The sequence below is a fragment of the Somniosus microcephalus genome, chromosome 11 (assembly GCF_052327205.1).
Source record: "Somniosus microcephalus isolate GS21.2 chromosome 11, FLI_Smic_1.0, whole genome shotgun sequence".
NCBI classification, from domain to species: domain Eukaryota; kingdom Metazoa; phylum Chordata; class Chondrichthyes; order Squaliformes; family Somniosidae; genus Somniosus; species Somniosus microcephalus.
In genome coordinates, this window is record NC_140997.1 from 61251195 (window position 1) to 61266423 (window position 15229).

At 42.7% G+C, this 15229-nt stretch overlaps 1 protein-coding gene across 2 annotated transcripts in view; it reads left to right on the forward strand.

The window, feature by feature from the left end:
• Positions 1 to 15229, forward strand: part of nomo (nodal modulator) — a 76864-nt gene that overhangs the window by 7289 nt on the left and 54346 nt on the right. For both annotated transcript variants that reach the window (XM_086000807.1, XM_086000806.1), the window contains exons 2-8: positions 396 to 485; positions 957 to 1002; positions 2340 to 2440; positions 2789 to 2892; positions 2986 to 3058; positions 3722 to 3874; positions 4168 to 4305. In XM_086000807.1, the coding sequence (XP_085856933.1) occupies positions 396 to 485; positions 957 to 1002; positions 2340 to 2440; positions 2789 to 2892; positions 2986 to 3058; positions 3722 to 3874; positions 4168 to 4305 (705 nt within the window). The remainder of the gene's footprint in view (positions 1 to 395; positions 486 to 956; positions 1003 to 2339; positions 2441 to 2788; positions 2893 to 2985; positions 3059 to 3721; positions 3875 to 4167; positions 4306 to 15229) is intronic.

The following is a 15229-nucleotide window of genomic DNA, read 5'->3' on the forward strand; positions in this document are numbered from 1 at the left end:
ATATTCAAAATTCTGATAACTCTGAACTCTTTCTGAAAAGATATACTGCAGCTTGTCCAGGATGTATCTGGGGGTCATTCTTCTGCAAACAGCTTTGAGCTTTTTTGATGGCATCTTGCTGAGGTGCTAATTTTGGACTTTTCCCGCACATCCCCTTACACTGCTGCAACTGCAGTGAGAGGGATGGTCTGAAGATAATTTCATTACATCCCTGCAGTTTTATATTGGGGTTCAAAATGAAGAGCAATTGTCATTAGGAATATTTAGATCATATTTGACAAAAATGAGGAAGGAATTGATCAAGCAAATATTGTCTTCTGAACTGAGATTTCTGAGCAACAATTTACATTTTCTGCTACCTTGAAAGAAAACGATGTTTGCGATTGCTTCCACAGATTAAACTGTACACCAAGCAGGGCACACTGAAATACCAGACAGATTGCGCACCCAACAATGGTTACTTCATGATTCCTCTGTATGATAAGGTAACTAAAATACTAAAAACTGTTTAGTAGGCCTATATGGTGGTAAAAATCAATTTGTACTCCTGAAATAACCTGTTAGTTTAGGACAAAGTCCTTTCTCCTATTCCAATCTATTAATATAATGTTCCAAACTTCTTTAGTGATCATCTCACTTTTGAGAGCAGTGCTGACTACAGTCATTTGAACAATGGCAGCATGATCAGTTTGTGCAACTATGGGGTGGCTTAATGCATTAATAAAGTAAATCTTATTTTCATTGAAAATGTGTACAATCTCTAGAGTTAATTCTCCAAATTTCAATAAATATTCTGATTTGCAATGTTGTGCTAGCAGTGTTAAAGAAATCTGTAGATTAATGATTCCATTGGCGAACAGTCCATGTTCTTTGTGCATAAATGTACTACATTCTGACATGTCTATTACAATTTATAATTTGAGAAAGTACTTAGATAATGTTTCTTACCTCCACAGGGAGATTTCATTTTAAAGATTGAACCTCCCCCAGGGTGGAGCTTTGGTAAGTACTCTTAAATTCAGCCTGACAAGAATGAGCGCATATTTTTGAAATGCCCAACACTGTTCACCGATGAACTTGGCTTTGTGTGAAATTACTTTTAAATGGATTAATGTGGTGTAATAGTGATGTTAAAATTTTAGGTATAAGCTATTGCAGATTAATGGAACTATAATTGTTTTTTCCACAATCACTGGATCTGTTGCAATATAAACTCTTTGTAGTTATTATCGTACAACCAACATTATTTATATTGAAATAACCCCTGATTATGGATGAATGACAAACCTGCATATGGGCCTTTTTTTGTTATCCTGTTTGTCTACACACTTGTTTCAGGAGAACGGTACATAAATATAGAAAATATACAGGTGAAGAGCATCTGTATATTGAGTTTCTTTCTGGGTAGCTATGGCATGCCACTTTCATCCAACTCTGATCAGAAGCACCCAGCATTTAGTAACTTGGAGGAAAGCTTGCAAAAGAGTTACTGAAATCTTCTTTGAGAGGATAAAAATTATATTCCATAGTTAATCCACGAAGGATTCAATTTACAGGGACTACTTTCAAAATCTATATATTAAACATTTGATTTAATTTTGGTGGGCGTTGTCATGTACTTTGTGGCTGCTTTCAGCTGTCTTCAGAGGTGTTTGACCATTGCGTCAAAGCTCCCTGAAATAGGACTTAGTTTCAATAGTGTGGCTATTACAGCCCCAAAGTCCATTTAATAAGGAATTGATTTTTATATTTTTGAAGCACTTTTAAAAAATTTAAAAAAATGCTAATCCACAACCTGGGAATTATTAAAAATGATGCCCAGAGCTCTATTTTTGGAGGGAGAGGGAGGGAATTCGATCTGAAGCTGTTATTTTATAGCTAATCATTGAATCGATTCCTTGAGTTCCCTAGCGTTAAGAACCCTTCAACTGCTAAATGTTCGTATTGCATCTATTGAAAATTATGCCCGTCACATTCTAGTCATCAAACTTTGTAACAGAGGCAAAACAACCTTTTTAAAAAAATTTAAAAAAATTAATTGCTGGGGTGGATCTGACTTGGAGACTAAAACTTACAAGCATTTAAAAAAAGAGTTCCCTCACTGGACATTAAAACTTTGATCTGACACTGTGCTTACTTAACAACAATTAGCCATGGCCTTAAAGGGACACAGCTCCATTTAAGCTGCAGAACATTGCATTGCTCATGTCATAGCATTGCACATCTCCTGCCCTTATAAAATAGTATCACCTGACTTCGAGCGATGCCACAAGAGATCTGCTAGTATTTTATAAGCATTCACTACTTTTAAAAAGGCAATTGTTTCCCTTCATAACCAGAGCCTACAAATGTGGATCTTCATGTAGATGGTATTAATGACATTTGCACCAAAGGCGAGGACATCAATTTTGTGTTCACTGGGTTTTCTGTCTCTGGAAAGGTAAGTGATTTTATGAATCATCAAATTACTCAAGAAATGTACAACAATTAAATCTTTTCCAGGTGGCAAAGCACATTGTAGAACAATTTCTGTGGCATTTGGAAATGATGTGACTTAATATATTTGGTGGAGCAGGCCAATGGCATTTCAGATATTTTAGAGGATTGTTTTAAATAAAAAACCCAAGGATTGTGATTTTTATCTTCCAAGTTGCTGATAACCTAGTAGCCATATTGCTATTGAAACGAAATATTTATTATTGAATATTTTTATTTCATATTGTTAAATTGCCAGTGAATAAAGTAAATTTTGCAACATTTTATAATATTGTGACTTTTGTTTTGTCAGGTGTTAAGCAAAGGTCAAAGTTCAGGACCTGCTGGTGTTCGCGTTACATTAAGAAAAGCTGGAACGGATGTTGATCAGACTTCGTTGACTCAAACTGGAGGAAAGTATGTTCCTGCTTAACAGTGAATTCAACATGATGGTGAAGAGGAGCTCCGTTTTCATTCTGAAAGGAATCTAATTTTTCTTTCTTTTGATAGATATGTATTTATGAGGGTGTTGCCTGGTGACTATGAAATCTTTGCATCTCACCCTAGCTGGACTCTACAGAAAGTAGGTTTGCTTATATAATTATATTTTGGTTAATAGCTTGTATCTGCTAAAGTGGAAAATTCTGAATATGAATCATTTTTCAGTTTCAGTGTCGAGCATTTTTATGTGGTCGTCCATGCAGGGCTTAGATGGTGTGGTTATTATGTGTGTAATGACCATAGAGTTTCCTGATGAACTGCAGATTATCAATGAAATATAACCATGCCATGTCATTCATTAACAAATGCCATCACACCTCAATGATACTGGGCACACTGCCAATTAGCTTCAGCACTCACACACACTGTCAGTACAAACACTAAATCAAGCTGTAAAATTCACAGTATCTATTTGGAAAAGAGTGGATACCAAGGAGTAATAATAAGGCAGCAACCTAACCTTGTGGCTGAAATGACCACTTGAGTTTTACACATGTTTTTATAACCTCATCCAAGCCCCTCAACTAGATTATTGGCTTCTATTAATTGCTTTGTATTTGTCATTCCCTATATTGTATCATGAATATTTGATGAATGAGTTTTCAGATGCCCGTGCTCTTTTAAGGTGGTTACAGTATTAATAACATGCCTGTAAGTAGCTGGAATTTTCTGGTGAAACTGGAAGATATTTAACTGCAGTAGATGTCTTGAATTATAGCACATTAAATTTGCTTTTGTTCTTTAGGCATCTACCTCAGTGCAGGTGATGAATTCTAATGCAAACGCAGTTGATTCTCTTGTGGTTGCTGGCTACGATGTTTTAGGCTCTGTGCGAAGTGATGGAGAGCCAATGAAAGGTGTAGTGTTCCTGCTATTCTCCTCATCAGTCACAAAACAGGTGAGAGTGAATAACCTGAACTTTATGTAACGGTTTCAATTAGCAGCTGTGCAGTAGATTTTGTAACCTTTTAAGCTCATGAATTATTTACGATTTGAATATGGGCACACAAAGGCACTAATGATTTACCTTTTTAAAAATATGTGCATTTCATTTTTCTTTTGCAACACCTTTGGGAAGGAGTAGTCTTGTGGAGAAGATGGCAAAGATGTGGAAAGCCTCTAAATTGCTGTTATTTTTCATCTTATGATGTAATTGCTTCTGATGATTAACATTCCTTTTCTTATTGGTAGGATATCTCTGGCTGTAACTTATCTCCGGTTGAAGGATTTCAAGCAGCGGATGAAACATCATCTTTCCTGTGCAGTGTTGTGTCAGGAGAAGATGGATCATTCATTTTTTCATCCCTCCCCAGTGGAGAATATACAGTGGTGAGTAAGTGATGGATAATTCTGGCTGCAGTAGAGAGGCGTGCGTCATAATTTCTTGGTTTTGGAGCTGTGTGTACAAGCGGCATAGTTTCAAGTACACATACGTGACAAATCCAGTGGGAGATTGTAAAAACAATAATCCATGCTGAAAATCTGTTTGTGTACTGTGCATGGGTGTGGGAAGAGGAAAGTACAGGCACTTGGGATTGCAGTAGATGTCTTGAATTATAGCACATTAAATTTGCTTTTGTTCTTTAGGCGTCTACCTCGGTGCAGGTGATGAATTCTAATGCAAACGCAGTTGATTCTCCTGTGGTTGCTGGGTATGATGTTTTGGGCTCTGTGCGAAGTGATGGAGAGCCAGTGAAAGGTGTAGTGTTCCTGCTATTCTCCTCAATAAGCAAACCCATGTCCCTAGCCATTACTTAAACTTTAAGCACTTTCTGCACTGTTAAAATCATTCTGCTGGTGCCGGCACAGGCACGATGGGCCAAATAGCTGCCTGTGCTGTATGATTCTATGGTTTTAAAGATGCTTGAAGAATATGACATTGGTTGGAATGTATTGATATGGTTTGAAAGTTGATTGTTTTTAAATTCGTTTATGGGATGTGGGTGTCGCTGGCAAGGCCAGCATTTATTGCCCATCCCTAAGTGCCCTTGAGAAGGTTATAGGAAATGGAGGGTATGTGTTCTGCATGGAGAGTTATGAGTGGAGTGGAGTCCCACAGGGCTTGATGTGGGGACTGGTAGTCATCAAAATTTTTATAACTGGTCTGGATGAGGGTAGCAGTAACTGTCTTGAAATCTGTGTATGACACCAAAATAGAAGGTATAGTTAAATGTGGAGAATAGGGGAAAGCTCTAGGAACAGCAAGATTGGGGAAATGGGCAGATGTTTGGCAGATGCAACTTAATGTGGGTAAAGTAATGCATTTAGGGACAAGAAACAAGCACAGAGATTACAGGATCAATAGCAAAATACTGACAGACCAGGAAATGGATCCCATAAGACCTCAAGGCAATGTCTGGTAGCTGTCAAAAACCAAATAGGCTATTGAGTTACATAAAAAGAGGAATGGAGAGTATAACAAAAGAAACAATCCTACCATTGTATAGAGCATTGGTCAGCCCTACCCGGGTTATTGTGTTCAGTTTTGGAACCCATATCATAGAAAGCATGTAGTTGGAAAAGATACAGAGAAGATTTAGACGTGATGTAAAGAAACGTTATGGAGAGGGTAGATGGTTAGTGGTACAGTTTACTGAGAGATGGTAGAGGCAACTGGTTTAGATATCCTAAAGGAAAAATTAGCCAAGTATCTTAGAGAAACACTGTTGGGACAACAGGAAGACAGACTAGATGGACCTATGGACCTGAAAAAGACATGGAGGAGCGGGACTTCTTTCCACTGACCCTTGTGGCTGGGAGCTAAAGAGAAGGGAGTGGAGTTGTAAGTATTTTAGTGGAGTAGAGTCTGGCATAAAGAAGGACTGCAGTAAGCTGGGAATGAGGTAACTTGAGAGGTAGAACTAGCAGAAGTGGGAGAAACGATGAAGTCAGGCAGATGATGCTAGGCAAAGGTGTAGTTGGGAGTGGGGCAGGAAATGCTGCAGAGGCAGCCTTAAGATGCCAGTGGTGGGTTTAGTTGTACTTCAGCTTGTACTAACAGGAAGTGTGGCTTCCTGCCAACAGGCTGGTTGGAAAGGGCAAAGATCTAGGATGGGAGGTGACATGGGAGCTATAGCTGGCTGAAGACGGCACGGAGACTGACGGTAAAGGCCACAGGCTGGGTGGGAAGGGAGTGAAGTTGGGTTGAGAGGGGAAGTGGCTGCTGGGCGTGGCAAAAAAGAATGGGTCCAGGCAGGTGGGGTCATGTTTGTGGAATTAGTTGCTTTGAAGAAATGCCAAAGAAGTAACCTCGGCGCTGATGCCATCTTGGGCGGGGAGCAGCAATTGAATAGGAGGCAAAAGCCATGGAAAACAGTGGGGTGGCAGGGAAAAGCAAGGAAAGGTCAGGGAGTTGAAAGCTGGTATGGGCCATCAGAGGGGTAAGACATGGAGAGACTGGAGCTCAAGGCACTGGATGGGGGGTAACCACTGAGGGGAAAAGAAAAGCAAAAGAAATCAATTTGAAAATAAATCATTAAAATTTTAGCGTCCCTTCAGACTGGATGAAAAACAAAATGTTGGCAGAGACAGTTGAGGCTTACAGATACAGCACTGCCTAGTGGCTGAAGTCTGCTAAATAGCGTGACACGCAGTTGTTTACTTACTGGATTGCCATTATAAATGTTTACATAGGCCGTTTCAATGTTAAATGTTGACATAAAATCATAACCAAAAATTGTGACAATAGGAAGTGTGTGCTTAGATTTTTAATATATGCTAGTGGATCTCTCAAGATGTTACACATAGGAAGTCAAGACCAAGTGCAGTCTTCAGGTGAAGTGGTGTTAGAGGGCGGAGGATAATTGAACCAGAAGCGCAATGCCCTGATATAATTTAGTCCCCATTTGAAGTCAGATAATCTGTTATTTTTATATAGTACAGGAAACTCTTGATTTACCGGCACCTAAAATAACCGGAAATCTCTATTAACCGGCAAAATTCAGGAGTAGGTTTAGGTAAGTTTTACTTCATATTAGTGGCAGTTCCTGGATCTGTGGCTGTGTAACTGGGGTTCCTGCACTTGTTGCTAAGCAACAGGGACGCTTGGTCTGTGGCCAGAGTTCCTGCACATATTGCTAAGCAACAGGGAAGCCTGGATTTGTTGCTGTGTACGGAGCTCTCGTACCTTTTAACTATACCTCTCTGTAATCCGGACTTTTTGATAAACCGGCACCACGCCGGTGCCGGATAATAAAGAGTTTCCTGTACTTTGATATATATATTACCAAGAAATGCTGAATGGGGTGCAACAATGAGTCAGATTTTGCGATTAAAAAATAATGGAGAAAATCTGACGGCAACTTCTGGAGTATGCACATGCGTAGTAAAACGTGGAAATCCAGAAGTTGCTGTCCGAGAGACCCTGCTCCTTCACAGGGTGCACTGTTGCAGTCCTTATCGATAGACTTAGCAATGAAATGAATGCAACAGCGTGAACTTGGGATACTTGCCCACTAGTTCTTCACTTAAAAATGGCTGAAAAAGTTAGGGCTGGTTATTTCAGGAGTAAATGAATTTTTAACAGCATGATGGTCACAACCCCTCTGGCCCTGAAAAATTAATTTTGCAAATGTGGAGTCTCACTCCCTCAGAAGAAAATTAGTGTTTATGTCTGTCCCTTTTATCTCTCTCCCTTAATCCCATCTGTATTTCACAATCTTTATTTCGCTTTCTGTACATCATTTAAATCTAATTTATATTTCCTGCTTTATATTTCCTGGTTTAGACTCTGTGGCTGGAATTTTGCCGCCGCTCAGAGGGCGGGTTCAGAGGCGGGTCCGGTGTCAAAATCTAAAAGATTAACAGCGGGTCGGGATCCCGCTCTGAACCCGCCTCCGTGTCAGTTTCTCAAGTACGGGGTCTGCCTGCGCTTTGCAGACCCGGCACTAAGCGGCAGGTCAGCCAATTGAGATAGTTAAGAGGGTCTTTAAAGGTAATTGAACAGCTTTTTACCACCACCAAGCCATTTTTCCAACTTTTCCACGAGGTTCCCGTCACTTGGGGATCACATCAGGTAAGTGTGTCAGGTTCTCTATGACTCTCCATTGCTCTGAATAGGTGACAGCTGCAAAAGTGGTATAACAGCTACCATTTCACAGCTGTTCACTTTCCAATGTCAGAAACTTGAGCCTTCAGGATTTGAAAGGCACTTTTGAGCTGTACGCAGTTTGAAAGTGTTTGGAGCAAACTCTCTATCCACTGTCACCTCCTTGGAGCAACCTCTCCATTGTCAGATCGCTTCTGTCATCTCAACTTCAGCTGCCATCTATTCCATCAGCATCGGTGCCCTTGAAAAAATCTCAGCTTGGTCCTCAGGATCCCTCTATGATAAGCCCCAACACCAACTTCACCAGGAGCACCAACACCAACCTTCTCCGCAATCACCTGATGCTGCACAGGACACCGGGCATCAGCACTCGAGCACATTGCTGCCCAGGAGGCCAGCAATGGCCTCACCATGGCCAAATTTACTTCACTTGACGCTGTACATCCTGGCTGCCACATGATACGCCAGGTTGGCACCACCCTACACCACCATAAAGCATCCCTACAATGTCCAAGCCATTCCATTCACACTCATCACCATTGGGGGTGGGGGAACGTTATGTTTCACCATTCACTGGCACTCACTAAGCCACTTCCAAAGGTGCACACAAATCTGTCCAAGTGCCTACCCTTGTGTGTTGTTAGTTGGTATGATCGGACAAGGATGAGTGTGAGGGGTGGCTAGTGAGATGGGGAAGTGATAATGTAGATAGAGAGGGATGGGTGGAGGTGCAAGGTAATTTGGTGTGAGTAAGGATGTGCAGGAGTAGGGTAGGGACGGCAAATTGATGGGGATATAATGAGACACACAGCAGGATGAGGTTGAGTGTGGCTTTGCAGTAACGTTTCGTGATCTACTGAGATCATTGAAAGGTTTGCGCCACTGCGGCCTGGTCCTCCTGCTTGTGTCCTCCTGTGCAATGTGCAACCAGGCTGTGTTGCTCTCCTGGGGATGTCTCCTCCACCCATGGGAAGGGAAGAGCCTATGGAGGGAGTCATGGGAGAGCCTGGGTGCAGCCGTGCACCTTTGTGCAGTGCTTGTCAGTGTTTGCAGCACCTCAATGCTGTAGAACACTGACAGTACAAATGTCAAAATGAATGTGGACATGGCCCCTTTAAGGAAACCGGCTGACGACGTGTCATCAAATGATGTCATCAGACCCACTTCCTTTTAATTGGCCGGGAACCTCGCAGGGTGGGTTGAAGAAGCCCAATCAACGGAAAATCATGTCGGAGGCCAGGATCCAGACAGCTGCAGGGTCGGCACCCGCCATGGACCTGCCGAGGTTGGTAAAATCCAGCTGTGTGTCTCAGTGAGGAGTTTTCAATCTGATTGGTTGAAGGGCCTTGCTGTTTTTGACCTGCTCACAGACGCCACAGATCCTCTGTAGAGGGGGCCATGCTGAAACAGACGCAAGATTAAAGCAAGTCCTGCTCAAAAGCCAGCAAAAACTTTGTGGGCAACTGTCAGCGAGGTGAACGGCAAGCACCCTTCCCTCGCTGCTGACCGCAGAATCCGGGCCATTCTGTTTCAAATGCATTGAAAACTGCTGTTAGGCTCTTTTTATGGAAGAAAATCATTATAAAGTATCAATATTTATCTGCAGTACCTGTTATGCCTGTAGGTGGTGCTGTGATAAGGATTTCCAATGTAATTAAGTGTTCTGTTTGTGCTTTGCTTTTGAACTAAAGTCATATGACAAGCTCCCATTACATAGATGCCATTTTAAATTAAGACCTAGTAAAAGAAAAGCTCTCTTTAGTCTGTCTGCAGTTGTAGGCTCTGGCCACCGGGTGTCTCTGCAGATCTGTCTTTTGTAGTCCATTCTGAGGGCTATTTTGGTTTTCTTTGTGCAGGTAAGTTATTATTTAACATTTTATTTCAAAAAATCTTTATAAATATGAAGACATTTATTTTCTGCCTTTCAGGTGTTCGTTCTCCCCCCCCCCCCCCCCCCCAAAATTTGGCGCTGCTCTGTCCCTGCTGTTCGGCACCGCTCGTTCTGCGGTCTCGTGTTTCACTGCTCGAGTAATCTGTGTCTGATTATTGGTCCAAATCTCTCGCCCCTTCTTGACCGCTTACAAGCTTCATATATTTTTAAGTAGAGGTAGGTCTCCCATGGCATTGCACAAGGGGAATCAGGACTAAGGGCACTTTTCAGGTCAAGCAGGTTTAGTGGGCAGGGAGATAACTGCACCAAGGTGGAGAAGGGGAGCGGAGAAGCATAGGAGAGGGGGAGGGGCGAGATGGGAGGAGGAGACCGGGGAGAAGAAGGGGAGGGGAAATGAGAAGAGCGGAGCGGAGGAGGGAGAGCAGGATGATGAGTAGGGGAGGGTTGGGGGTGTTGGTGTGAATTTTGCCTCAATGGGGGTTGCAGGGGGGTGGCGGGAGTTGGTTAGCTAAATTTGCTTTGGTGAGAGTGCCAGGGTTTGACTATCAGCTCGGGTGGGGGTAGAGGTGATTTCAGCCTTACTGGGGTGGTGGGGGTCTTTGCACGAATTTTGCCTAAGCAGGGGGTGGGGTGACTTGTTTTTATTGGAGCACCTGAGTTGATTTATTTTTGACTTGAACTGCAATAACAGATTTGAAAAGCAATAAAAGTATTGCAAAGTCGCATAGCAGGTATTGAAGGAGTATGAAAAATAGCTGGGAGTGATGGTAGGGTAAATTCCAGTGAGAGATCATGAGTGAGCGGGTGGAACTTTTATTTATTTTTCTTGAAGTGCATCATAGTTTCTTTTTTCAGCTGGACAGCAGTAGCAGAAACGCAGAAAAATAAAACTTCCTGTGTCCCTGACAACTACGTGTGCAGGAAGTGCACCCAGCTGCAGCTACTGACAGGCCACATTGCGGCGCTGGAGCTGCGATTGGATGCATGCTGGAGCGTTCACGATGCTCGGGACATTGTGAATAGCACGTTTAGGGAGTTGGACACACCGCAGGTAGAGGTTGGACAGGAAGAAAGGGAACGGGTGACCAACAGGCAGAGTACTAGGCGCAGGCAGGTAGTGCCGGGGTCCCCTGTGGCCATCCCCCTCTCCAACAGATATACCACTTTGAGTACTGTTGGGGGGGATGGCTTATCAGAGGAAGACAGCAGCAGCCAACTTCCTGGCACCAGGGGTGGCTCTGCTGCACAGAATGGGAGGAAAAAGAGTGGTAGAGCTATAGTAATTGGGGATTCAATTGTAAGGGGAATAGATAGGCGTTTCTGCGGCCGCAAACGAGACTCCAGGATGGTGTGTTGCCTCCCTGGTGCAAGGGTCAAGGATGTCTCCGAGCGGCTGCAGAACATCTTGGAAGGGGAGGGTGAACAGCCAGTTGTCGCGGTGCATATAGGCACCAACGATATAGGTAAAAAGTGGGATGAGGTCCTAAAAGCGGAATACAGGGAGTTAGGAGGTAAATTAAAAAAACAGGACCTCAAAGGTAGTAATCTCAGGATTGTTACCAGTGCCACGTGCTAGTCAGAGTAGAAATAGTAGGATACTTCAGATGAATACGTGGCTAGAGGAATGGTGCCAGGGGGAGGGATTCAAGTTCCTGGGACATTGGAACCGGTTCTGGGGGAGGTGGGACCAGTTCCAACCGGACGGTCTGCACCTGGGCAGGGCTGGAACCGATGTCCTAGGGGGAGTGTTTGCTAGTGCTGTGGGGGAGGGTTTAAACTAAAATGGAAGGGGGTTGGGAACCTGAGCAGGGAGACAGAGGAAAGGGAAACAAGGATAAAAGCAAAAGATAGGAAGGAGAAAAACAAAAGTGGCAGTCAGAGAAATCAATGGTTTAAATCAAACGTGGCCACAGTAAATAATAATTCTAATAGGTCTAGGGTTGCAAAATTCTGGGAATTTTTAAAAGAGGAAACTTTTCATGGGAATTTTCGGGAATTTATGGGAATTTTGGGAATTTATGGGAATTTTGAGTTTTTTTGCACACTGATGGTTTTTGTCTCTGACCCTTATATTATCTTTGTCGTCAAAATAGACATACTGTTCCATACAAATAAAAACAGGCTTTCAAAACTTTATTTAGGTTATAATTTTGAACTTTATTGAACCCCCACAAAAAAGACCCATCTAAAATAAAATAAAAAGAGCGTCAGCTTATTTAGCCTGTAATTTGTCCTTATTTTGTCCCTTTGAGTCTTCTACTCATGAGTCTTCTGAGTCTTCTACTCCTCATTGCTCCTCCTGATTCTCTGACTCTGGCTCTGACGTGTCCATTTCCTTCTCTGTGTCAGTGTCTAGCTGTGTGGTGGACACTTCTGTATCTGGCTCAATAAGTTGTAGATTCGCCCGGATAGCCACCAGTTTCTCCACTCTCTTGTTAGTCAGCCTGTTGCGCACCTTTGTATGCGTATTCCCAAAAAGTGACCAGTTTCGTTCAGAGGCCGCTGATGAAGGTGGGATTTGGAGTATCACCGATGCAATAGGTGACAGGGCCTCAGATGCACAAAGTCCCTTCCACCAGGTATGTGCGCTGATATGCTTGCATGATTCCCATATCCCATCCCCATTCCAAAGACCTTGCTTGGTAGAGAACTTTGCCAGACTTCCCAGAACTTTGCCCACATCCAGATTGAGATGGTGTGAGAGGGTAGAAATCACACTGTAAGCGCTGTTGATCTGTTCTCCAGAAAGTATTGGTCTCCCAACATGCTTTGGGTCCAGCATGTATGCTGCAGCATGAATCGGCTTGACACAAAATTCTTGACGCGTCTGTATGAATTGAACAATTGCCTTCTCCTCTGCTTTGAGCAGCAGGGATGTGGGTAGGGCAATGCTGATTTGTTCTTTTAAATCAGTAAAAAGCCTGAGAACATCTGACAAGACAGCGTCATCTCCTTCAATCTGAGCAATTGCAGATGCTACTGGTGAGAGTAGTTTAAGGCTGCTAACCACTCTCTCCCAAAACACATCATCCAGCAATATTTTCTTGATGGTGGTTTCCATATCCCCAGACTGGGATATTGCCATTTCTTGCAGCGACTCCTTACCCTCCAGAAGGCTGTTGTACATTATGACAACACCACCCCATCTAGTGTTGTTGGGCAGCTTCAGTGTGGTGTTCTTGTTTTTTGTCATTTGCTTGGAGTTGTAGGTTGCTGCAACTACCTGTTTTCCCCTGACATACTTAACAACTTGCTTGGCTCTCTTGTACAGTGCTTCCATGGTTCTCAAACCCATGATGTCCTTGAGGAGCAGGTTAAGCCCATGAGCTGCGCACCCAATAGACGTAATATGAGGGTAGGCCTCCTCCACTTGAGCCCAAGCAGCCTTCATATTCGCAGCATTGTCAGTAACTACTGCAAAGACCTTTTGTGATCCAAGATCGTTGATGACCGCTTTCAGCTCATCAGCAATGTATGTGCCTGTGTGTCTGTTGTCCTTCGTGTCTGTGCTCTTGAAGAACACTGGGAGAGGAGTGGAGATGATGTAGTTTATGATGCCCTCCCCTCGTACATTTGACCACCCATCTGAGATAACTGCAACACAGTCTGCCATCGCTATCGTTTCTTTGAGCTTTCCTTGGACTCTGTTATACTCAGCCTCCAGCAAATAAGTAGACAAAGCATGTCTGGTGGGAGGACAGTATGCAGGGCGAATAACATTGAAAAATCTCTTCCAGTACACATTGGCTGTGAGCATGAGGGGTGAGCCTGTTGCATATACAGCTTGAGCAAGGCACTCATCTGCATTCTTCTGGCTATGGTTATCCATTGTATCAAAGAACCTTCCAAGTGGGCCAGGAGTTGCTGATGATAAGGAGCCTGATGCTGAATGAGAACCATCATCTTCTTGAATGGAAGCAGAGGAACTCTGGGCTGACTGCTGTGAGCTTTGAGTGAAGTTGTTGCATTTGGATAAATGCTGCTGCATCTTTGTGGCATTCTTTACATATGGCTTTCTACAGTGTTTGCACATGTACACAGTCTTTCCATCTTTAATGCCTGGGGTAAAATGCTTCCACACATCCGACGGTAAACGTGGCATTGTTCTATGCAGAGAAATAAAGGGCATTCATCTCTGTGTCGAACTGCGGTCGATCAGCACGATTGCAACAGGGTGAGTACATTTTTGCTGATGCTCCATGTGATGGAAGCATGACCTGTACACACACGACGCTACATCACCAATAGTGTATTATTTTGTATATTTTAAATTGAAGGATAACAGAGTTCAACAAGTAACTGGTTTATTTGGTATAAAGTCTGATTTACTTACTGCATCATCACAACATCAGCAGAAAACAAAATGACTTCCCTCAGGACCCCTAACCTGGATCGTAAAAAAACTATAGCAGTCTTACAGATGCCTGCAGGCCAATCACAATTCGATATGCAAATATTACAAATAGAGGGAGCTAATCGCTCATCCACTCATCCAACCAATCAGGACACATTTGTTCACAGTCACACACAAAACTTGTAATTATTAAAACAAGCCAAGTAAGAAGATAAACATATATTGATTAAGAAATTCCTTAATAATTAAGATTCCATCTCTGTTAGTAATTTTAAGAGAGGACCTGTGGGGGGAAAAAAAAGAAAGAAATACAAAAAAAACAATATTATGCTAGCATGTGCTTTTTTGGGCAAAATTCCCAAGCTAAACTTCCCGTGGAAAATTTCCGGAAATTTACCAGAAACTTTCCACCCCGTTGCAACCCTAAATAGGTCTAAGAGCATTAAAAAAACAAGCCTGAAGGCTTTGTGTCTTAATGCGAGGAGCATTTGTAATAAGGTGGATGAATTGGCTGCGCAAATAGAGGTAAACGAATATGATTTGGTTGGGATTACGGAAACGTGGCTCAAGGATGGCCAAGACTGGGAACTCAACATCCAGGGGTATTCGATATTCAGGAAAGATAGGCAAAAAGGAAAGGGAGGAGGGGTAGCATTACTGGTTAAAGAAGGGATTAACACAATTGTAATGAAGGATATTAGCTCTGATGATGTGGAATCTGTATGGGTAGAATTGAGAAATACTAAGGGGAAAAAAACATTAGTGGGAGTGGTATATAGACCTCCAAACAGTAAGGCGGAGGTTGGGGATGGCATTAAAAGGGAAATTAAAGAAGCGTGCAATAAGGGCACAGCAGTCATCATGGGTGACTTTAATCTACATATAGATTGGGCTAACCAAATTAGTAACAATACTGTGGAGGAGGAATTCCTGGAGTGTTTAAGGGATGGTTTCCTGGACC